Source organism: Salvelinus sp. IW2-2015, linkage group LG4p (genome assembly GCF_002910315.2).
Source record: "Salvelinus sp. IW2-2015 linkage group LG4p, ASM291031v2, whole genome shotgun sequence".
Classification (NCBI taxonomy): domain Eukaryota; kingdom Metazoa; phylum Chordata; class Actinopteri; order Salmoniformes; family Salmonidae; genus Salvelinus; species Salvelinus sp. IW2-2015.
Window position 1 is genome coordinate 6,939,108 of NC_036841.1, and position 26,097 is coordinate 6,965,204.

The window sequence follows — 26,097 nt, forward strand, 5'->3', positions numbered from 1 at the left end:
GTAAAATCAGCCAAACTAATTTGTATAATAATTTATGTTATGTTTGGTATGGTTACATAAGACAAAGGGTTACTTAGGGCAAAAATTAAGGAGGGTGGGTAGATGGTTGGTTGCTATGATACGTTACAAGTTGTAATTAGGAACATATCATACTAAATGGAGGGAGACCGATTTACATGAACTATTTACGTCTACCCCTGATTCCAGATTGAATAGTGAGGTAGCCTATGGAATGGAGTGCAATGGAGCATGAAAGAGTTTTTAAAACAACAAAATAACAGGCACATTTTTCGGGATCTATATACACTGCTCAAAAAAATAAAGGGAACACTAAAATAACACATCCTAGATCTGAATGAATGAAATATTCTTATTAAATACTTTTTTCTTTACATAGTTGAATGTGCTGACAACAAAATCACACAAAAATGATCAATGTAAATCAAATTTATCAACCCATGGGAGGTCTGGATTTGGAGTCACACTCAAAATTAAAGTGGAAACCACACTACAGGCTGATCCAACTTTGATGTAATGTCCTTAAAACAAGTAAAAATGAGGCTCAGTAGTGTGTGTGGCCTCCACGTGCCTGTATGACCTCCCTACAACGCCTGGGCATGCTCCTGATGAGGTGGCGGATGGTCTCCTGAGGGATCTCCTCCCAGACCTGGACTAAAGCATCCGCCAACTCCTGGACAGTCTGTGGTGCAACGTGGCGTTGGTGGATGGAGCGAGACATGATGTCCCAGATGTGCTCAATTGGATTCAGGTCTGGGGAACGGGCGGGCCAGTCCATAGCATCAATGCTTCCTCTTGCAGAACTGCTGACACACTCCAGCCACATGAGGTCTAGCATTGTCTTGCATTAGGAGGAACCCAGGGCCAACCTCACCAGCATATGTTTCACAAGGGGTCTGAGGATCTCATCTCGGTACCTAATGGCAGTCAGGCTACCTCTGGCGAGCACATGGAGGGCTTGTGCGGCCACCAAAGAAATGCCACCCCACACCATGACTGACCACCGCCAAACCGGTCATGCTGGAGGATGTTTGCAGGCAGCAGAACGTTCTCCACGGCGTCTCCAGACTCTGTCACGTCTGTCACATGTGCTCATGTGCTCAGTGTGAAAACCTGCTTTCATCTGTGAAGAGCACAGGGCACCAGTGGCGAATTTGCCAATCTTGGTGTTCTCTGCAAATGCCAAACGTCCCTGCACGGTGTTGGGCTGTAAGCACAACCCCCACTGTGGACGTCGGGCCCTCATACCCACCCTCATGGAGTCTGTTTCTGACCGTTTGAGACAGACACATGCACATTTGTGGCCTGCTGGAGGTCATTTTGCAGGGCTCTGGCAGTGCTCCTCCTGCTCTCCTGGCACAAAGGTGGAGGTAGCGGTCCTGCTGCTGGGTTGTTGCCCTCCTACGGCCTCCTCCACGTCTCCTGATGTACTGGCCTGTCTCCTGGTAGTGCTCCATGCTCTGGACACTACGCTGACAGACACAGCAAACCTTCTTGCGCCAGCTCGCATTGATGTGCCAATCCGGATGAGCTGCACATTACCTGAGGCCACTTGTGTGGGTTGTAGACTCCGTATCATGCTACCGTTAGAGTGAAAGCACACCGCCAGCATTCAAAAGTGACCAAAAACATCAGCCAGGAAGCATAGGAACTGAGAAGTGGTCTGTGGTCACCAACCTGCTGAACCACTCCTTTATTGGGGGTGTCTTGCTAATTGCCTATAATTTCCACCTGTTGTCTATTCCATTTGCACAACAGCATGTGAAATTTATTGTCAATCAGTGTTGCTTCCTAAGTGGACAGTTTTGATTTCACACAGAAGTGTGATTGACTTGGAGTTACATTGTGTTGTTTAAGTGTTCCCTTTATTTTTTTGAGCAGTGTAATAATCAAAAAGAGCACTTATTAAGGTTCCAACCACTGTTCAAAATTAGTTCCAAGAGTTAAGTCTTAACTGGATGAACAACAGAGACATATGCAATATCAAAGTTAATTAAAAATAGTTTGGGGAATGGCCTCCTCTCCGAGGGAAGATTTGACAGCAGGTCACATATGTCACATTAATGGAAGGTGTGAAAAACACATTCATTTGTGTTTCCCTGGCTGAGTTGACTAGCTGATATGAGCTGATGGCCCATCAGTTGAACTACAAATGTAGGATCTTAATTGGAGCCAGTTTTCCTCAGCAGGAAAATAATCCTTCAGCAACAGGAAAATGTGAATCATTTTGTGGATTTTAATTAATGGACATTTTTGTAAGGGTTGATACAATTTCCGTAAGAGGAAATCAAGTCTTGAAATTTCTAAGTGGAAATTACAAACTTCATAAGTCTTTTAAAACTTCAAATACATTACAAGTTCAACATTTCCTGCATTGCAGGAAGGTTCTCCTGCAACAGGGTGATCAAATGAGGATCCTACATCTGTAGGAAGTTTGCTGGCGACAGATTTTTTTCTTTGGGTCCATTGAAGGCTGCCCGGTGTGGGCAATGAGGTATGGGTGAGCTTGGCGGACAGGAAAAAAAATGAAAAAAAGTGGAACATATAAGTAAATATGAAATGGGACCAGCCTTGTGGAAGATCTGATGGAGTAGATGGTGGACAAGGAAAAAAAAGGAGAAAAAAGTGGAACCTTGTTTTGAGTAAATATGAAATGTGGACACACATTACTTTTTTGGAGGAGCTACAGAAGGAAATTGAACATGATTGACAGTGAGGATGAATTAACTGCGGTGGCATGTGCGATGAAGACCACCGCGTTTGAAACTCATCCTGATGATGACAAAGATTATTCTGACCCAGTGGGAGTGATATTTTTGGAGAGAATTGATCCTTGCCTTTTGGCAGATCCATATGTGTGTCAGGTTGGGTGGAGAAGAGGTTGAGAAATGTTGGGTTCGGTGAAAAGTAACTCGACAGTGGAATCACGTATATTTTTTTGCATTTCTGGCCGTCCCAGAGGGAGTTACAGCCGCATACGTGAATTTGCGTGACTAGGACAAGAAACTTTTGCTTGCTTTCCTCTCGCAGAGAGGGCACCGTTTGAAAGAACAGTGAATAACTGGAGTGGGGAAAAAGTGTTGAGGGTCAAACTGAAAGTTGAAAGATTCCCGGTGAGGAAAGTTGAGGTAGAAGGAAGCATGTGTGGTGAGGAATGTTGGCTGTCAGTGCAAAAAGAGGGCATACATGCTCCAGAGTTAGAGATGGAACCTTGTCGAGTTAGTGAAGGAATGAGGATGAAGTACCATATTACTGATTCTGGCCCAGCTGGAGAGAGAGATTGTCGAGATTATGGATCCTTGCCATTTTGGTCTGACATATGTGGTTCGTCAGGTTGGTGGGAAGAGTTGGGGACTGTTGAGTTGGGAAGGTCACTCGGGGAACCAATGCAATTTATTCAACTTGATCTCTAACACTGGGGTTGTCTCCTGCCGGAGCTACAAGGCGATCTATATTGCCGAAAAAAGCGCAGTGACCTGTAATCAAGGGGTGGATCTCAGTCTTATGTTCAAGATGGACCCTAGCTCCGAGAGAAGATGGCGAAAAGTAGAAGTCTTATCCCGTTGCTCTGTCTGTGCGCACGAGTACTCTCTGCTAACTTAACGTGAATGTACTGCTGGACTCAACTGCAGCTGGCACCGCAACGCAGCGCTCTGGAATCACTCGCACAACAAAAGCCTACACACCTTATTAGAGGGATTCTTGTCCAAAGTCACAAGACAAGAAGACTCGGCGAAACCAAGCGCTCTACCTCCATCATATATATACCTCACATAGTAACCCTTCGAATGGTCATCTGCTTTCTACCTCTTTGTATGCGCATGCTTTCCAAGTGCGGAAACAATCAGTGCCTAACTAAACCTGCTTCTTAATCCACCGGGGCACGCTGTTCTACATTCTGGCCAGATCACCAAATCAGTGACACATACTACACGGCCTCGTTCACTCTGTGTCGGACCGATTCTCAACTCCATTGTATTACCTGCATCCAACACTTTATTATTACACATCGTGACTATGAAATACACCAAATCGAAGCTTACTTCTGCTGACACAAGCACTCTGGGTAGTAGGATATGAATTATCTAAAAGGTATCTGTCCCTATGTAGCAGCTATAACACACGGAACTGAAATTTTGCGGCCGAGATCAACTACCTCTCCTCCAAGAAACGCAAAGTAGAACACATATATAAACTGTGAAGTACCCAACTTTCACACTGGAGGTACTTCTCAGCGGACCTCGTAAAGACGAGCTCTCCACATACACTCTCAATTCTCTCTGCACTCCTAGACCTAGTACTAGATCCTGTAATGACTACGTGATCATCACCGTGCCACTATACACGAGCACATAGTGAATGCAATCAATCTACTGCGCACAAAATAGAATGCAATCTGCACACTAGCGGAGTATCCGGTCTCAAGAGCCATATAAATCTGGACCGGTATGGGAATCGTTGAATAGAGGTCACCATATTCGTAGTAACTTTGGTGACGCACAAGATTTGTTCATATGAGTTGGTTGCAATTCGTTGGTAGACAAGAGGAAATGCCTCCGTCTGGACTTATTGGATGTATTTCTTAAAATTAACATCCTAAAGATGGATTCTCAACTGAGTTTTGACCAGATTTATTCGCTTTTATTTTGACTTTTAAATTTTCGTTTCATTGCGTAAAATCTTCGTGGAAACTAGCTCCCACCATGTTAGCCAATTGCTTAATTCGACAGACGTATGGACATTCTAAACCAACAACGATTTATTGTCGAACTAGACATATTATGGTGGAGGGGCCACTTCCGCTACCCCGAGCCGCCGCCGTTAGACAAGGCCCACCCGGACCCTCCCCTTGCTGTGCAAGGTGTTGCGCGCCGGAGGTTCGCCCTGGGGGGGGACTGCTTACGCCCTGGCCTTACGTTATCTTTGTTTTCTGTATTATTTTAGTTAGGTCATGGGTGTGACATGGTGGAGTATTTTGTGTGTATTTTGTGCTCGTCTGTGGGGTGATTGTATGTATTAGGGGTTTGGTAGAGTTTATGGGTTGTGTTCAGTGTCAGTGTCTCAGCGTATGTCTATGGTGCCTTGAGTGGTTCTCCAAATCAGCAGACAGCTGTCTTTCGATTGTCTCGTGCATTGGAGCCATATTTAAGGCAGCCATAGGCATAGAACAGGTTGTGGGTTAATTGTCTATTCTAAACGTTAGTAGGCTATGTGTGTGCTACTTTCGTTTGTAGCTTCAAAACGGTCGTTTGTGTGTTTTGTTAGTTGTGTAAAAGTGTTCATTTCCGTGTTCATACTTTTCGTAATATAAAAGAGAATGTATTTATATCACGCATGCTGCCCTGTGGTTCCACTCATTCCACCAGAAGAGCGATCGTGATCAGATATCACCCGACATACCAAGGACCAAGGCGCGTGATGAAGACGGCAGCAGGAAGCAGCCAAGGAGGATGGCAATGGAAGCCAAATCTGGACTACACTAAATTCAATCAAAATCAAAATTTTAGTTTTCACACTACACAGTGGTTAGCAGATGTTAATGCGAGTGTTAGGCGAAATGCTTGTGGCTTCTAGTTTCCGACAAGAGTATAATAAACAACAAGTAATCTAACCTAAGCAAGTTCAACACAACTACTACCTTGATACACACAAGGTAAAGGATAAAGAGGATATGTTAACATAAAGATATAGTGAATGAGTGATGGTAAGAAACGGCAAATAGGCAAGATGCAGTAGATGTATGTGGTACAGTATGGATACAATATGAGATGAGTAATGTAGCGGTAATGTAAACATCAAAGTGGCATATGTAAAAGTGGCTAGTGATGACATGTGATTACATAAAGAGGGCCAAGATGGCAGTAGATGATAGAGCTACAGTGATATACAATAACATATTGAAATGAGTATAGGTATGGTAATGTAAACATTGAAATATAAAAGTGGCAATTGGTTTTAAAGTGGCTAGTGGTACATTTTTAACTAATTTCCCGCATTTATTAAAGTGGCTGGAGTTGAGCTCGTATGTTTGGCTAGCGGCCGCTAAATGTTAGTGGTGGCGTTTAATCAGTCTGATTGCCTTGGAGATAGATAGCTGTTTTTCAGTCTCTCGGTCCCTGCTTTGATGCACCTGTACTGACCCTCGCCTTCTGGATGATAGCGGGGTGATACAGGCAGTTGCTTGGTGGGTTGTTGTCTTCTTGAGTGAGTCTTTATGGCCTTCATGTGACGATCGGGTGGTGTAGGTGTCCTGGCGGGCAGGTTAGTTGCCCCCGGTGATGCCGTTGGTGCAGAACTCACTACCCTTGGAAGAAAGCCTTTACAGTTGTGGGCGAGCAGTTTGCCGTACCAGGCGGTGATACAGTGCCCGACAGGATGCGTCTCGTATGTGCATTCTTTTGTAGAAGTTGTGAGTGCTTTTGGTGCCAAAGCCGATTTCTTCAGGCGGCTCCTGAGGTTTTGAAGAGGCGGCGTGCTTTGCGCCTTCTTTCAAACCTGCCCTGTGTGGGTGGACCAAATTCAGTTTGTCCGGTGATGTTGTACAGCCCGATGTGAACTAAAACTTTTCCACCTTCTCCACTAAACTGTCCCGTCGGATGTGGATAGGGGGGTGCCTGCCCCTCTGCTGGTTTTTTCCTGAAGTCCGACATCATCTCCTTTGTTTTGTTGACGTTGAGTGTGAGGGTTTATTTTCCTGCACACTACTCCGAGTCCGTGCCTTTCTCACCTCCTCCCTGTAAAGGCCGTCTTCGCTCGTTGTTGTAAATCACGCCTACCTAGTGTAGTGTCATCCGCAAAACTTGTTGATGATTGGAGTTGGAGGCGGTGCAATGGGCCAACCAGCAGTCGTGGGTGAACAAGGGAGATTACAGAGAGGGCTCAAGAACCTCCACCCTTGTGGGGCCCCAGTGTTGTTGTAGGTATCAGCGGGGTGGAGAATGTTTGTTCTACCTACCCTCAACCACTCGTGGGGCGGTCCCGGCACGAAGTCCAGTGACCCAGTTCACAGGGCGGGGTGTCGAGACACCCAAGGGTCTCGATGCATTGATGACGAGTTTGGAGGGTACATGGTGTTATAATAGCTGAGGCTGTAGTCAATGAACAGCAGTTCTCACATAGGTATTCCTCTTGTCCTAGACGGGTTAAGGGCAGTGTGGCAGTTGTGTGTACGATTGCGTCGTCTGTGGACCCTAATTGGATCGGTAAGCAAATTGGAAGTGGGGTCTTGTTAGGGTGTCGGTAGGGTGGAGTGATATGGTCCTTGACTCAGTCTCTCAAAGCACTTTTCCAATGATGACAGAAGTGAGTGCTTACGGGCGGTAGTCCCGTTTAGCCTCAGTTACCGGTTTTAGCTTTTCTTGGGAACAGGAACAATGGAGGCCCTCTTGAAGCATGTGGATAACAGGCAAGACTGGGATATTAGGGATTGACTGCCATATGTCCGTAAACACACCAGCCAGCTGTGTCTCGCATGCTCTGAGGACGCGGCTGTGAATGCCGTCTGGGCCTGCAGCCTTGCGAGGGTTAACACTGTTGAAATGTTTTACTCACCTGCGCCTCGCAAGTCGACGGACGAGCCCGGCAGGTTCTTGGTAGGGGGCCGTGTCCAGTGGGCACTGATAATTGTCCCCAAAGCGAAGAAAAACAGTTATTTAGCCTGTCTGGGGGGCAAAGACATCCTGGTCCGGACGGGCTTGGTTTTCTTTTTGTAATCCAGTGATTGGACTCGCCTAGACCTGCCAAATACCATCTTGCATTGTCTGAGCTGTTATTGCGACATCTATTTTGTCTCTATCTGGGACTTAGCTAGTTTGATTGCACTTGCGGAGAGATAGTTACACCGTTTGTAATTCGGCTCAATGTTTTCCGGTCACCTTGCCCTGGTTAAAGCAGTGGTCGCGCTTTCAGTTATTCAACGCGAAATAGCCGACCGTCAATCCACGGTTCTGGTTTGGGAATGTTTTAATCGTTGCTGTGGGTACGACATCGTAATGCACTTTCTAATAGAACACGCTCAACCGAATCAAGCATATTCGTCAATGTATGTTGTTTGGAACGCATGCGGAAACATATTCCAATCCCCGCGATAAGATCGAAGCAGTCTTGAAGCGTGGATCAGATTGGTCCGGACCAAAGCACGCTTGAACCACACTGAGCGCGGGGAGCTTGTTGTCTTTTAGTTTCTGTTGTCGGCTGGAAAGCACGAAAATGGAGTACGTGGTCAACTTTTTCCGAAGGAGGGCGGGGGAGGGCCCTGTATATGCCGGTCGGAAGGCTTAGTATAACAATGGATCCAAGGTTTACCAGCACTGGTAGCACAATCGACTATGCTGATAGTTTAGGGAGTTTTGATTTCAGATCAGCCCTTGTTAAAAATCCCCAGCTACGATGAATGCAGCCTCAGGTGTGTGGTATTCCAAGTTTAGCAAAAGAGTCAGATAAAGTTACGTTCAGGCATCGATGTGTCTTGCTTGGGGGGAATATTAACGCTGTGATTATAATCGAAAGAATTCCCTTACCACCGATAATGCGGTCGCATTCTGATTGTGAGGAATTCTAGATCGGGTTGAACAGAATGACACTTGAGTTTCCCTGGTATGTTTGTGTATGATCACACCACCGTCTCGACTTACTCCATAGGCATACACCCCCCCCCTCTTTCTTACCAAGAAAGCCATGTATGTTTTCTGTCGGCGGCGATGACGTGAAACGAAAACCAGCCTGGCCTGCACGACCCGATCGCGCTTCACTTGAGTGCCATGTTTCGTGAAGCAGAGACGTTACAATCTCTGATGTCTCCTGAATGTACCACTTGCCTCGATTTCATCAATCTTATTGTCAAGAGACTGACTTGGCGAGTAGTATGCTAGGGAACGTGGAAAAGCGGGCGATGTTTTGCCCGTCTCCGAAGCCTGACCAAGGAGAGCGCTCGTTTGCCCCTTTCCACGGCGTCGCATAGGGTCGCCGGCTGGGATCACCGATCATTGTTTTGGGTGGAAGGCAAAACACTGGATCCGATTCGGCGGAAAAAGTCACTATATCCACCTGGGTATGTAACGGTGGTGAGTTTGACGTTGCTCTTATATTCAGTAGTTCCTCCCGACTGTAGTGTGAACTAAGATTTACCTGGGGTACCAATGTAAGGACACACATAAAAAAAACCATCTGCATAATTTTTCAAGGAAACGCGAAAAGCGAGGCGGCCATCTTCGGTTGGCGCCGGAAGTAGAACGTCCACTACTGTGCGGAGGAGATTCGACAAGGTGGGCGATCGACCCAGGGAGAATGCCAGGCCGCCTGGATTCCTTGGCGCAGTAGTGCAGGAGGGATAACCGTCCGCCAAATGGAGGCACGCCCACGACGTGGTAGGAAGCTGTGCATACAGCCCCAAAATAAATCTTGGGGGGGGGCTACAACGGATGGTGGCGAAAGTCCAGGCTAGGAGACCTGCGCCAATCTCCACGTGCTTAACCGTGGGAACGAGAAGTCGGCAGACACCTGTTATGCCGGTTAGAGCGCATGTGTCTCCTGTACGTGTGCAATAGCCCCGGTGCGAGGTTATATCCACCTCCCCGCACATGGCAGGCTAGAATTGAGCAATTGAGCCAGGTGCCATGAAAGCCCGGCTCAACCACGCGTCTGGTCACCAGTGCCCGCCTCCTCCTCGGGCCGGCATAACAATGGCAAACCAGCCTTACGCCGCATGGTGGTCCCGGTTCGCCACACAAGCCCAGTGCGGGTTACTCCACCCCCGCCTGGTCGGGCTACGGGGAGCATTCACACCAAGGTAAGGTATCGGCAGGCTCAGTGCTCAGGAGCCAGTACGCTCTGCACGGTCCGGTTACTCCGGCGCCACCTTCCCACGCCCAGCCCACGTACCCCAGTGCAACACCACGCACCCACGGCTTCCAGTGATGTCTCCAAGCCCGTCCCTCCTCCCACACTCGCCACTGGTGGCGGTCTCCAGCCCGGTACCAACCAGTCCGGACACCGACGCACCAACCCTCCATGGCGTCTCCAGATCCTTGGTCCACTGTTGCTGCTCCCCGCACTAGCCTTGAAGGTGCGTGTCCTTAGCCCGGTACTCACCAGTTCCGGACCCCCGCACCCAGGCCCCTACGTTGGTGCGCCCTCCAGCCGCCAGAGGTCCTGCCCGTCTGCCCCGCTATCTGAGCTGCCTACTGCCCAGGCCTCCGCCTGTCTGCGCGTCCGTAACCTGCCCAGCGTCGCCTGCCACTGCCCGCCTGCCACACGCCGTCTTGACCGCTAGTCCGTCTGCCAAGCAGCCGCCTGCGCTGCCCGTCGCCCAGAGCCCGTCTGACTGCCCGTCTGTCCTGACTTCCAAGCCGCCCGTCGTCCCAGCCTCAAAGCCGCCCGTCTGTCCCTGGCGCTAACGAGCCCGTCGTCAAGTCAGGAGCCGCCAGAGCCGTCCGTAGTGCAGGAAGCCCGCCAGAAGCCAGTCCGATCAGTCGCGAAGCCTCCAGAGCCGATCCGCAGACAGGAGCCAAGCCCAGAGCGTCCGCCAGACAGGAGCAGCCAGAGCCGCCAGCAGGAGCAGCAGAGCCGATCCACGCCAGACAGGAGCAGCGAGCCGAGCCCGCCAGACAGGAGCAGCCGAGCCGCCCGCCAGACAGGCAGCAGCCAGAGCCGCCCGCCAGACAGGAGCCGCCGAGCGCCCGCCAGACAGGACGCACCCAGAAGCGCCGCCAGACAGGAGCATCCCTAGAGTCCGTCTTAATAGCCAGTCCTGACTTCAGCCAGAGCCGCCAGCCAGCCTCGACCAGCCAGCCAGCCGCCAGCCAGCCCAGGATCTGCCAAGCGCCGCCAGTCCCGCCAGGATCTGCCAGAGCCGCCACGTCAGCCAGGATCTGCCGAGCGCCATCACACGCGATCTGCAGAAGCGCCTCAGTTCCGGCAGCTTGCCAGAAGCCGCCCACTCAGTCCGGAGCTTGCCAGAGCCGCCCCTCTAGTCCGGAGCATGCCCAGAATACCGCCCCTCACGTCCGGAAGACTGCCTCGTTTTCTATTTCTTTAATATTCCTTTTTTCTCCGTCCAAGTGGCGCCCTCTGGGAGGTCTTCAGATCCTGCGACTTCGCTGCAAAGGGTCCTCGTATCAGAGGCGCCCAACCACAGCCGGGTATTGACTAATGGATGGCATGGGGGCCCACGTCCCCGCACCCGACGCCGCCGCCGTCGAAGGCCCACCGGACTCCCCTTACTGATCAGGTTTTTGCGGCCGGAAGTCCGCACCTTTGGGGGGGGGCGGGGGTAACCTCAGTCACGCCCTGGCCTAGTCTATCTTTGTTTTCTGTATTTTTTAGTTAGGTTCAGGGTGTGCATGGGGGATGTTTGTGTGTATTTGATCTCGTCTTGGGTGGTTTTATTGTTTAGGGGGTTTGGTAAGAGTTTATGGGGCTCCTGTGTTCAGTGTAGGTGTCAGGTATGTCTATGTTGCCCTGGTGGATTCTCAAGACGACGGCATGTCTTTCATTGTCTCTGATTGGGAGCCATCATTTAAGGCAGCCATAGGCAAATCAGACAGGCCATTCAGACAGGGCTAATTGTCTTATGTCTAAACTTAGTAGCTTGTGTGCGCACTCTTCGTTTTTGTAGCCTTCACGAGTCGCTTTGTTGTTTTGGTTAGTTGTAAAGTGGTTTTCATTTCGTGTTCATCTTCCGTAATAAAAAAGAGGAAGTATTTACATCACCGCTGCGCCTTGGTTCCACTCATCTCACCAAGAAGACACGATCGTGACACCAGTCTGTTCTTCCATTTGCTTAACAACATAGTACTTTTCAGCACAAGTTTATGACGAGTTTTTCCTGTTAGAATTACCGATCGCTGCTCAAATTTCTCCAGAGGGACATTTTAGGTTTTATTGTGACGATGGCTTGCGAGTTGTAAAAACCCAGATTGTCAAGCTATAATATGCCACATTTTTCGAACAAAAACCATAAATGTATTGTATAACACTCGTCATAAGGCTGTCATCGCTGATGAAGTTGTTCAACAGGTTATGAATACATTTTATTCTATTGTGGGTTTCTCCGTAAGCTATGTTGCGGTGAAAAAAATGGCGTGCTGTGTGGCATTTGTGGTGAGCTACATAAATTATATTTTGTTTTTCGGCTGTAAACTTTTAAAAATCAGGAAATGAGATTGGGCTGGCTTCACAAGATGTTTTTATCTATCTCCTTCTTATCGCTGTATTGGACTGTCTGATTTCATGAAATTATATTATACTCGATACGCCTAGTGGCGTAGGCTAGGCTCTGCTAGTTCAGCCTTATTCTGATGAGGATGCATCCCGATCCGGCGATCGGGTAGTCAGAACGGGTTTACAGAACAACCTGGTTTAAGTAATTACAACTAATTCCCCAAAATCTACGGGTAGACGCGAGCTCGCTTTGTACTTGCGCCCACCATTCAATCACGGCGGCGATCTGGAAAAGCCTATTATCAAAAGCAGGCCATTGTTATATCATTTCTTTGTAACTCCTCGACCACACAAGCCAGCAGCTGAAACACGTCTGACGTCCTTTTTATGTATCAATGCGAAGTCCTTATCCGCAACAACTTACAACTCCACTGGAGATCGCGGATGCCCCGGCGAGACACTGAACACTCGCCTGAGAGGAAGCCTGCCGGAGGCGCGTTAAATCGTAAACAAAGGCGAGGGAAGCGGGGTGGCCTCCGGGCTTGGCAAAAGCTGACCCATATCGGCTTTCACTGCCTAGCCGTTTCCTCGCTAGCTTCCGGTCACTGGCGGACAAATGGATGAAATACGACTAAGAATCATCTAAAGAAAATTGATTATGGATGCAGCATCATGATTTTCACAGAAACGTGGCTGAACAACAGCATACCCACAACGCTATTGGGCTACACGGGGTGTGACTTCTTCAGGGCTGATCATACGGCAGAGGACTGGTAAGACCAGAGGAGGTGGTTGTGCATTTATGTAACCAAAGCATGGTGTCAGACAGTAACATAACCGGGAGTCACTGCTCAACCAATCTAGATACCTGAATAATTAGGTGCAGCCCTTTCTACTGCCTCGGAGACTACATCCATTGTTGTTACTGCAGCCTATACCTCTGGATGCTAATGCTAAACTAGCAATGAAAGAACTGCAGGTTTATATTAGCAAACAGCAAACTGCACATCCTAATGGTGCTTTATTAGTTGCAGGGGATTTTAACACTCAAATCTGAAACTGTTTTTCCCAAATTCCACTAAAATGTCTCCTGCCCCATTAGAGGAGTAATACACTAGACCACGTGTACAACAACATTCCGGAGGCTTACAAAGCCATTCCTCACCCCCCACCTGGGACAGTCTGATCACCTTTCACTGTTCCTACTCCCAAGTATTTACCCCTCATTAAAACACGTGAAACCATCAGTGAGACAGTCAAAGTGTGGTCAGAGGGGTCAGACTCATTACTACACGCACCAGTTTCTACATACAGAATGGAGATTGTTTGCCTCTCAGGCCACACTTGACTCATACGGATTGAACACATATGCTTCTTCCGTTGGCATTAATCAACATCTGCATCAACAATGTCCACACCATAAACGAATAAAGACTTCCCAACCAGAAGCCTTGTATGAACAGAGGGTAAAGACAGCAATGCTCGCTTTCAGATTTGGCAGATGCGGAAGCCTACAGCTCATCAGAGGGCCAAACCTGAAAAAGGGCCTCAAGATGGCTAAACATGACCACAACTGCGGATTGAGGAGCACTTCAACAACAACTCCGCTGAATTTACATTTACCATGTTACGTCTAGTTTATGAGACCAGGCTGCACTATTCTCAATTTCATCTACATCTAATATTATACACCTATGTGTTCAATTWGTTTTGATAGGCTACAGTAGGCTATAGTTTAGGTGTAGCATACYYCTGCATTTCTAATACACTTGACACCTGTATGTCGTAGTGGAGACRAATATCTATCTTATTATTAAGCTATATAAAACAACGGTTATTGATATGTATGGATGCATTTCAGAGACATTTRTGCAGTGATTGGACCTAGGTCTACAGTAGCAGTAGGACATTTACTAATACAATTAATTCATTAGCATTTGAGCGAGAGAGAGGAGAGAGGAGGATTTTGATAGCAGGACCTTGTGCGAAATAGCTTTTGCACTGGATCAAATGGCTATCCAATTATCTTTAATCATTACAAGTYAAAGCCAAGTATTGACAAGTCATGATAAAAACAAATCTCATGAGTTTGGAAATTCTGTGAACTACACCAGTCCATGTAATGAGTTTTGGAAAGACGRATATTCACACATGCTAAAATCTKTTAACACCATGGCTGATTTYATTTGATTTGATCATTGTCCTCATTTGTCCCYATCAGTTCAGRAGCAATCTTCTCCAAACCTGTGCATAGTAGCCTAGTTTTTGGAATTACTTTATATATTTGAATGTCTTATTAAGAATCTTACACTTAAGGTATTGTAATCTATATTCATAAGAGTATTGTCATTTCATGATTTCAAGATCCAATATCAAACAAGGTACTTGCCGACGGAGCAGCCAGAGGAACTGCCCTTCCCTACCTTCAGGCTATGATCAAACCTTACATACACCCCAACCCGAGCACTCCGTTCAGGCACCTTTGGTCTCTTGGCCCTCCCAACCCTGAACTAACATATGGATAACACATAATTGGGAATGAAGATGGACATCTGTTGATCACAGATACTGTAAAAAAAAAAGATAGGGGTGTGGATCATAAAACCAGTCAGTATCTGGTGTGACATCCGATTGCTTCATCCAGCGCGATACATCACCTCCGCAAAGTGTTGATCAGGCTGTTGATTGTGGGCTGTGGAATGTTGTCCCACTCTTCTTCAATGGCTGTGCGAAGTTGCTGGATATTGGCGGGAACTGGAACACGCTGTCGTACACGTCAATCCAGAGCATCCCAAACATGCTCAATGGGTGACATGTCTGGTGAGTATGTAGGCCATGGAAGAACTGGGACATTTTCAGCTTCCAGGAATTGTGTACAGATCCTTGCGACATGGGGCCATGCATTATCATGCTGAAACATGTAARAGCAGCAGATGAGTGGCACGACAAAGTATCTCTGTGCATTCAAATTGCCATTGATAAAATGCAATTGTGTTCGTTGTCCGTAGCTTATGCCTGCCCATACCATAACCACACCTGCACCATGGGGCACTGTTCACAACGTTGACATCAGCAAACCACTCACCCACACYACGCCGTACAAATGGTCTGCGGTTGTGAGGCCTGTTTAAAGTACTGCCAAATTCTCTAAAATGGAGGCGGCTTATGGTAGAGAAATTAACATAAAATTCTCTGGCAACAGCTTTGGTGGACATTCCTGCAGTCAGCATGCCTATTGCACGCTCCCTCAAAACTTGAGACATCTGTGGAATTGTGTTGTGTGACAAAACTGCACATTTTGGTGGCCTTTTATTTTGTCCAGCACAAGGTGCACCTGTGTAATGATCATGCTGTTTAATCAGCTTCTTGACATGCCACACCTGTCAGGTGTATGTATTATCTTGGCAAAGGAGAAACTCTCACTAACTCTCGCTAACTCTCACTAACTGAGAGAAATAAGCTTTTTGTGTGTATGGACAATTTCTGGGATCTTGTATTTCAGCTCATGAACAATTTCGGGGATCTTTTATTTCAGCTCATGAAACYTGGGACCAACACTTTACATGTTGCGTTCATATTTTTGTTCAGTATACTGTAGTTACTAGACCAATAAAAAAAGAGTTCCAAACCTTTCTGCCAATAACAGCTAGTTTTCAGTTTTCCCCTCCCCACTCAGACCACTCCCAGACAGTCCAAAAAATATTCTTGCTTGAGAAATTGTGTCCTTGCTAAGAAGCAATTTTTGTTTGGTTTCAATTAAAGTGGTCAAAAATAACCACAGTAAGGTACTTAACTTGTTATCCATACATTTTTTGATATTGAGATAAAAATGGTTGCATTGGACATTTAAGTGAAAATAGCTGTTCATAGGTCTCCTCTATACAGTATGTACTGTATATATCCTTTTCTTATATTGGACTTAAGAAGACATTTGGTGAATTGTTACCTTAGGCCTACTACTGATTTTAAGTTAATTTCCCCCCATTTTTGAAGCACTAATTTTAACATTGATCTATTTCTATGGGCACAAGCACTATTTATGGCACAAACTGTTCACACCTCTCTTGTTGGCGGAGAGAATTTTTCAATTAATGCTTATTTCCTGCAATTCTACACATTTTGTCATCGGGTATAAAGAAAATGTTGCAATTTTAAAGCAAATGTTCTTGCAATTCTATACATTTTGCCATGTCTTATGTGTATTCATGTGATATTTGAGTGACTAAACAATTACAACAATGTCTATGGACAAGAAATAAATAAAAATACATTAGCTGACATGGGCTAGTTGATCTGTACATTTCTGGCAAGTTGTAAATAGCTCTCTAAGGTATGCAATGACTAACATGACAAGAGGAACTGCTGATGCACTACCTAATTTTTTGGGGGGGTAGTGCCGACACCTTGCGCGGGAACCACCGACTTAGAATGTTATGCTGTAGTCGTTCTCTATGTTAAAACGAACACAACTCACAAGCTTTTCCTCTCAGGGACATTATCATTGGATAGTGGAATTAAACAACACCTGTGCTTAAATGACAGTGTGAACATATATTTAAGAATTAAGCAGAAACAGACGGGCCAGGTAGTTAGGGCAAATGCCCTGATCCACCTTTAGCTCAGTGACCGGTCTAAAAAGTATGTAACCATAGAGATAGATAGAGGACTGTAGTGCCCAAAAGCCAGTTTTAGCATGGGCTGTGGCATTGAGGACTTTCACCATTTTGAAGTAGAAACTGGGGGATCAGCCAATGAATTATACTTATGAGCAAAKGTTCCATAACTGCAGGTGGCAGTAAATCACCAACCTTGGCTTAATACCTGTTCAAAAAAACACTGTCCAGGTGGCAGTATGCACCCTTCCAGTTTGTTTGAAAACTCGTAGAAGTAGTAGAAGAAAATGGACTACTTCAAAATGGAGATTGCCTCAATGGTGCTTCCAGTGCTCTCGCAGATGTCATAATGGGACAGATACACTGATGTGATGTTGATCTAAGTCTATAGATCTTTCACTACTAGAGGAATAGTTTACTGCCCATTTGTGGAAACAGAACTTATTGGAACCTTACATCATTTTGCTCTTTCCCCAACCCCCCTGAAACACACATACAGTACATATCCACTGACATTCTAGAAGAACATAGGGTCAGAGCCACAGCAGCATCCCTGATTTGACTTTACTACAGTGCTTTACAGTACTATGACAGTAAAATACATTTAACGGAAATAAATAAGAATTTACAGAAATAAAATGCAATACAAACGATTATGTTGATGATAAAACAAACAGTATAAGCATTCAGTTCTGGCAGCAGGTCTGGCAGCTCACGTCTTGATAGATATTCCTGTCAGTCCTAGGATTCAAACCAGTAACCCTGGCCCTGCTGCTGTACCATCTAAAGTCATAATTGGTACTAGTTCAGGCTCAGATTTCTGATCTCCTTGGTCCTAATCCCTATATGATAGTGTGCAACAGTGGTGGGAATAGAACATAGCCACAGGAAGTAGGGGTGCTGAGGGTGATGCACCCCCTGAAAAATCTGAATTAATAACAAATATTAATATGTTTGGGAAACTTTTTTTCTCACAAAAGTAGCACACTGGGCCTTTACTAGTCCTGCATTAGCGGACCAATGTAGCCTTCTGTAGTGTGGGCATAGTATTTTTCCCCCACAGCTATGGAACATAATGAACAGTACTGATATTAACACATTAACCTCCTTGCTAACTGTGCTGTGCCTGTTGTAAACAACAGAAAAGGGAGGGCTGTAGAGAAGTTGATGAAAGTGATCAAGTGGGGAGCACACAAATTAAAAGCCTTATTTCGTGACTCCTTATAGGCTTTTAAGCAAACACATAATATTTAAACACATGAGAGCACAGCTAACATGAAACAAAAATCCACTAAACTTGCTATGATACATATATCATGAAGGATACTCATTGCACTTTCAACACAGGAGAGTTTAACAATTGCTAAGTGAGAGAAAATGGTTATGGGAATAAAATACAACTGGCTTACAAATGGAGACAAACCTGTCATAAGCCATCACTGCCAGAATAAGTAAGCACTCATTACATATACATTGCAGAAAAAACCTGCAATATACAACCTTCGTGAGAGATTCCCTTTATTTCTGCCTCATGGCAAAATGTGTAGAACTGCAGGAAATGAACTTGAAAACTGCAACAAAATTTTWATAAATCAATTAGACAAACGTTTTAGGAAGATGGGCAGGTACACAGCTGTCCTGAAGTTAGATGGGCCAAGAGTCCAGATCTGGCAGAATGGTTTGGGGTGTAGGGTCTTCCCAAAGATCCCACTCAGCATCTGTTTGAGCATAGTCTGAAGGTAGGGAGGGCAGCTCCCCTTGATGCTCTGTAGTTATGCAGTTAACTAGCTAATATGACACAAAACATTCTCAGTTACAATACATGATAAACTTGATGCAATATTTACAGTCAATTATAGCAACTATAAGTAAGAAAACACATAATTCTAAAATACACAAAGGAACTATCAGGTTATATTTCAGGGTTAAGGCCTAGTACCTTCTTACAAGCATGCCTGATTTTAACCATCCTAACGCCATACATTAAAGGATTGAAAAGTGGTGGACATATCAGAAAATAAACTAATAAAATAGTGCGAAGTATAGGTGGAAGATCTGCAGTTTCATATCTGCCTTGTAGAATCACAAATAACCAGCCAAAGAAGAAGTTCAGCATAGAGGCTATATGTGGTGTACAGGTGTTAAATGCTTTCTGTTTTGTCTCTTTTGAAGACTTTAAACATATTTGTAGAATTCTGACATATGAGTATATGGTAGGAAATATAGTACAAGAAATATAAAGCACAGTGACAACAAAACCCCATATGTTATTCAGCGTAGTATTTGAACAGGCAAGCTTGACTACCGAGTAGTTGTCACAATACAGTCTGTCTAGAACGTTACCACAAAATTGCAGTCMCAAACTCAGGGAGATAATGATGGCGATGAGGAAAAAAGAAGACAAGCAGGACAGTAGAATTAAGCTACAAATTATTTTAGGTGTCATAATATTATTATATCGTAGGGGATAACAAATAGAAATGTACCTGTCATAGGACATAACTGCTAAATTACTAAATTCTGTTAGAGCACATGTGTACAACACATAAATCTGGAGATAACAATAAAGAAGGGAAATATCATGTGTGTCAGAGAGTAAGTAAAACATGAGAGCAGGAAACAAACCAGTGCTCCCATACAACTGATTAACAAACAAAGCACATAGAAACAGATACATGGGTTCATGAAGGCTTCTTTCAATGCAGATAACTCCAATAAGCAAAGCATTGGCAAGAATAATGACAAAATATAATACAGTTACTACAGCAAAGTAGAAATACTTCAATTGTCCGATATCACCGTATGCAGCAAGCCTGAAGACCTTATAGTGAGTAGAGTTTTCCATGGTCCTGGGAGTTGTTAAAGATGTGCTGTCAATGTTTGAAGAAGAGGAGCAAATCCTCCTACTATAGCTTACATATATATATGTTACATTTCTGAAATCACAAACAGACAACCTAAATGGATAATTCCTTGACTTGTTGATTCAGTAATAGATTTCCCCACATCTACAGTATACTCACCAATATAGACAGCTTTCATTCTCCTGATAACATAATTCAAACAATATTATTCTTTGTATCCTGCACTCATGTAACTTATTACATTCAAATGCAAAATTATACATGTATTCTAAATTCTAAATGAAGCCTGCTCATTTCTAATCCATGATGACCTGCTTAATCTCAGCTCCTCACTTGATTCTTATACTTGATTCTTATACAAAAAAAAAAAGAAGTCTGCCATGGTGTGATATGCAAAGGATTACCAATACCTGGGGATACCTGGGGATAATTAGATATTTTCAGAGTCAAGGAAACCATATAGAGGAAAAACAGATACCATTTTGCATCACATGCCCTCCAGGGTGTTCAAAGGCCTTTTCTAAATGAAAAATCCACCCAAAATGAAATCTGTTGCATCTCAAGTTGACTACAAAATCCACATTGCAATGCTCTCTCTATGGGCTGGCTGGCTAGCTAGCAAACATAGCTACGCACAATAATACCAAAGACAATATCAGTATGTGACGTAGCTAGTTAGCTGTAAAATTGCCTTATCCAACTGCACTTATTGGAGTCTACAAYCGAATCATGTTCAACCTGCAGATCGATGTGCCTCACCGAGTGGAGTCTGACATTCGCAACGACACCATGCAGTGGACCCTGGACTGAGGAGGCAGAAACATAGAAGAAATGTGCTCGACTGTCTGTAAAATTACACATTTCTTGAGGTAAGAATATCTSTCCCGCTTTAAATGACATGCAGCTTATAAAGGCTTCATAAAGCCTTCATAAACACTACATTAATGTGTTACAAATAATCTATAACCGTATGTTATGCTTTATAAAGGGTTCATAAATTTGGCATAACTGTGTGACATYATCACCGATGTCAAATATGACAAACTTAATAAAGGCCATATAAATCATTTTAAATTGAAGCTTCACAAAGCATTTATAAACTTGGCATGCATCTTGGTAGAGTATTGTAACGCCAGGATAGTGGGATTGACTCCCGGTGCCACCCATACATAAAAATCTCTTCACACATTACTAAGTCACTTTGGATAAAAGCGTCTGCTAAATTTGATATTAAATTTCTCTAAAACATTTCTAGGATGGCCCAACTTCTTTCCCTCTTGGGTGCATAGTCAATATTGGACCTGACCTCAACTTTCCACAAAATGCTGTGCTGCAGGATAAAACTCMAAAGTGCAGTCATGCACAGAAAAAAACGTCGGTGAGTCCTTTTAAATCAGTTTTAATTTCATGTCTACTTCGGTTTTTTCCCCCCAAATTCCATTTTCTCAGTTTAGTTTTTCCAGGTTTCGGATTTCCCCCATGTTTTTCCGGTTTCCCCCAGTTTCTTCCAAACTTTTTAAATAGAAAAACAGCAACATTTGATTTTCTGTGTTCACAACAATGCTTAAYCCACATCATGTGACGAAGAAACTTTTTTTGTATATTTGCACTTTGTAGTTGCCCACTATTGTTTGGTTAGAAGGTTTTCTGTAGTGCAGTAATCGCACATAAGATGATTATGTATTCCATATAGAGTGATTCGCATTGTGGCCACCGATTGAATGGGGAGAGTAAAAGGCCAACACTTCGTATTATTCAGAACTCCATGAAATGATGCCAGATATACATTCTACAGACCCTTTTGAGTACACCCGACAATACTTTTACTCCGGCACCCAGAACAGTTTTTGCTCTATAAGCCAATATGTATTCCATATACTGTACAGTGATTCACATTGGGGATATTTATATGACCTTTGAACATGTTTTAAAACCCACATTTAATGCAAATGTCACTTTAATATGAACAAATATGAATCATTGTTAATTTTTAGACAATTATTTTTCATACCATTAATAAATACAGGTTGTTGGCACGCTTATACTATTACGTGGTGGACTTTTATTTAGAACATTTTGGAAATTACGTTACCCAGATGTACTTTTTAGTGTTGCTGATGAGACGCTGATCATGTGATGAGTTCGCAAATCAAATACCCAATTGTGGTGCCAACCTGACAGCAAAAAACAAGTGAACCTTTATTTATTGTAGTTTACATTAGTTTGTAGTAAAGCGTTGAGATATATTACATACTGTAGCCACCTCAGTCATTATTTCAAATAATTCTGGTGACTTTACAGCAATTGCTAGCTAGCCGAATTTTTGCTAGCTAGCTAAAGTAGCTAAATACACGTCTCGTCACGTCATGAGATTTGTAAATGAAAGAGGAATATAATAATATGAATCTAAGGGGAAACTCCCTTAGATTTGTATATCCTAATTTGACTTTGGTGCAGGTCATGTTCTTCACATTACTGTCTCTGGTAAACACATAGTACGTCAAATAAAACTCAAGTTTATTTGTCACATGCACAGGATACAGAAGGTGTAGTGAAAAGGTTACTTGCATAGTGGAGTATTTTGTTTAGACATGTAGCTAGCTAGCTAAACAATMAACCATAATCCCAACACATAACATTACTACCCTGCATGAATCTGCAGGTAGCTAACTAACCAGGTTCAATGTTAGCTAGCTAGCTAACATTAGGCTATAACTAGCAATGCAAATGGCTCTGAAATATGAATAATATTACTACACAGATCATACACGCAACGTTAGCTATTGAGCCAGCCAGCTAACGTTAGCTAGCTAGCTAACTAACAGTACGCTTTAATTTAAAATTAAAACAACTTTCTGACAATTTCAAACGTATAATATCTGAAAATGTAGCTAGCTAGACTATCTTACCAGTATACATGGATGGACACTTCTTCCTCTCTGTCACAGATGCCATGGTTGCCCTTAGTTTGAAGATGTAATCCGGAGACAGGTGTTTTATACAACAGCCTGTCTCCGGTGTCTCCGGTGTGTTCTCTTTTCGAATTTCAACTCCCTCTGCATATTTGCCAGAATTTTCTCCATCTCCTTAGCTATCATACTCTAATTCCACCGGGCATTCTACTGATTTCACAACTCGGTCCTCCAGAAACTGGAGACTAACACTTTTGCAGTTTTATTACGTGATATATTTCAAAAAAGCCATGTTAAAAAGGATTATCTACACATACTGACCAGCTCATGTTAGACGGAAGCGTGCTACTTGGCAGACCAATCCGAACTCATCTCTCGGCATCTCAGCCAATCATGCTTAGCGGGAAGGTTTCTGGCTTTTTCCGCAGTTAAACCAACTAGGCTTGTAATTTAACAAATGTATTCGTATTTACACATGGCATACACGTTTGTTATTAAGGCACATGAAAGTTCACATGTTCCAGAATACGCATTTAGATTTTTTTTTWAAGTTTACGTTCAAATGCCTCTCCTTTGAAGTAGTGACACGCGACATACGCCTATTTTCCTGAAACGAGTCACATATGGTCATGAAAAACTACAGTGCCCTAACTATGTAGCCTGGGTACCAGTCTGTTTGTGCAAACATTCCACTCCTTGTCATTCCATACATGACAAGGAGTTGGAATGATAGCACAAACAGATCTGGGGCCAGACTACTAGATAACCTCTCGTCAGACTATTGTGGATCAAGGTAACCCCTCAACAGTACTCAAATACCTGCCTACTGTGGTTGGGAACAAGACTAAAGACTAAAGATTCTCCATTGATTGTGTTTTAGTCCAGGACTATACTAATTCTGAGTCCGAGAAACCGTCCCTTTGTCAGAGGCTTTAGGCTGGTTTCACTGAACCATGGCTTTATTGTACATGGTGCACATACATGAGACATATGATAGTGTTGGTTGCATGTCCAGTGCTTATATTTAGCCTAAAAATGAAGTATTTTACCATTTTATTTGCAGGACAACCAAGGCTACAAGTACAACACAAAGAATTGGACATAAACAGTTGCACTCATGAGTTTAATGGAAACATTTCAATAAAAAAAACAGGTCAGCCAATTAAAAAATCAAAGAAAATCAACCTGATCAAAATGACTTATGGATGATGTAAGTACATAAATTGTTTGCTCAGTGGGAAATATACAACTAGTCAGTGACAACTGTGTGGAGTTTGTGACAGCAACTGTGTTAGCTTCTTACAGTATTAAAGACACTATATCCTGGGATTTCCTATGATTTTCAATGTAGACGAACCCCTCACCTTCTAACAACGTTTGTGAGCATCAGAGCAAAACATGATACATGTTTTTCATAGATATCTCAGCTTTTCATAGATATCTTTTTATAATTTGTAGTTCAAACCATTCGGACTCTACACACACTTCTGTAAAAAGACCCGGCCCCCGGCCACTTCGTGACCCACCCTTAACTCACAAACACTGCTCTAGCTCAGTCCCCGTTAATCAGACAGACTAATGGTATATAAGGATGCAGAATATATATACAAATCCTAGGCCAGTGGTTCCCAAACTTTTTATAGTATAGTCCCGTACCCCTCCAAACATTCAACCTCCAGCTGCATACGCCTTCTAGCACCAGGGTCAGCGCACTCTCAAATGTTGTTTTTTGACATCATTGTAAGACTGCCACACATACACTATACGATACATTTATTAAAGATAAGAATGAGTGTGAGTTTTTGTCACAACCCGGTTCGTGGGAAGTGACAAAGAGCTCRTATAGGACCAGGGCACAAAAAATAATATAATAATAATCAATAATTTTGCTCTTTATTTAGCCATCTTACATATAAAACCTTATTTGTTCGTTCAAAATGGTGACATAAAACCTTATTTGTTCGTCGAAAATGGTGACTAACTCACCACAGGTTAATGAGAAGGGTGTGCTTGAAAGGATGCACATAACTCTGCAATGTTGGGTTGTATTGGAGAGTCTCAGTCTTAAATKATTTCCAAGCAGTCTGTGCCTGTATTTAGTTTTCATGCTAGTGAGGGCCGAGAATCCACTCTCACATAGGTACGTGGTTGCAAAGGGCATCAGTGTCTTAACAGTGCGATTTGCCAAGGCAAGAAACTCTGAGCGCAGCCCCATCCAGAAATCTGGCAGTGGCTCATGATTAAATTTACATTTTCACAGAAACGCTTGTTGCAATTTCGATGAGGCTCTCTTGTTCAGATATTGGTAAGAGGACCGGAGGCAGGGCATGAAAGGGATAATGAATCCAGTTGTTTGTGTCGTCCGTTTCAGGAAAGTAGCTGCGTAATTACACACCCAGCTCCCTCAYGTGCTTCGCTAAATCACATTTGACATTGTCCGTAAGCTTGAGTCATCATGCAAGCGGTCAGACAAGCGAAAATGATGGTCAGTAAAAAAAGCATTCATCTCGTCTCTCAATTCAAAAAAACATATCAATACTTTGTCCCTTGATAACCAGCACACTTCTGTAGGTTATAAAAGCGTTACATGGTCGCTGCCCATATCATTGCATAATGCAGAAAATACACGAGAGTTCAGGGGCCTTGTTTTAACAAAGTTAACCATTTTCACTGTAGTGTGCAAGACGTCTTTCAAGCTGTCAGGCATTCCCTTGGCAGCAAGAACCTCCCGGTGGATGCTGCAGTGTACCCAAGGGGGGTCGGGAGCAACTGCTTGCACGCGCGTTACCACTTCACTACGTCTCCCTGTCATGGCTTTTGCGCCATCAGTACAGATACCAACACATCTTGACCACCAAAGTCCATTTGATGTCACCTAGCTGTCCAGTACTTTAAAAGCATCCTCTCATGTTGTCCTGGTTTCCATTGGTTTGCAGAAGAGGATGTCTTCCTTAATTGATCCCCCATAAACGTAACGGACATATACCAGGAGCTGTGCCAGGCCCGCCACGTCTGTTGACTAGAATTCACTGGCTTGTATGCGAAGCAGTAATTGTCTCAAAACATCTCCTGCCATGTCACTGATGCGTTGTTAAACAGTGTTGTTTGATGAAGCATTGTCTGTATAGGCCTTTCCCCCCCAACATTGTCCCAGCCATATCCGCGGCAGCAGGAAGAATTAAGATCTCCACGATAGTATGGGGCTTGCCTGTCCTAGCCACTCGGTAGCTCACCATATAAGATTCTTCTAACCCCTTCTTATTAATTGTAACTGTTGCTTTAATACATGTCTTACTACTACTACTACAAATACTTCACTCAGTAAGGTAACTCCTATAGAATTCTATGGTCACTCCCACTAAGGCCAACTTTGAATGGTAGCTATCCCAGGCTTATATGTGCTGTGTGGGCAATAGCCTGGAGACGACGTTACACCAAGAAACACTTACCTTGATGAAAGCCCCCACCCTAAAGAAACACTTACCTTGATGAAAGCCCCCACCCTAAAGAAACACTTACCTTGATGAAAGC

General features: G+C 44.1%; 1 protein-coding gene across 1 annotated transcript; it reads right to left on the reverse strand.

The window, feature by feature from the left end:
* Positions 1-18,702: 18,702 nt before the first annotated feature.
* LOC111956921 (olfactory receptor 10T2-like) lies at positions 18,703-19,635 on the reverse strand. The gene has a single exon (XM_023977628.1). The coding sequence runs from the start codon at positions 19,633-19,635 to the stop codon at positions 18,703-18,705; it is 933 nt and encodes a 310-aa protein (XP_023833396.1).
* Between the last annotated feature and the right edge of the window lie 6,462 nt (positions 19,636-26,097).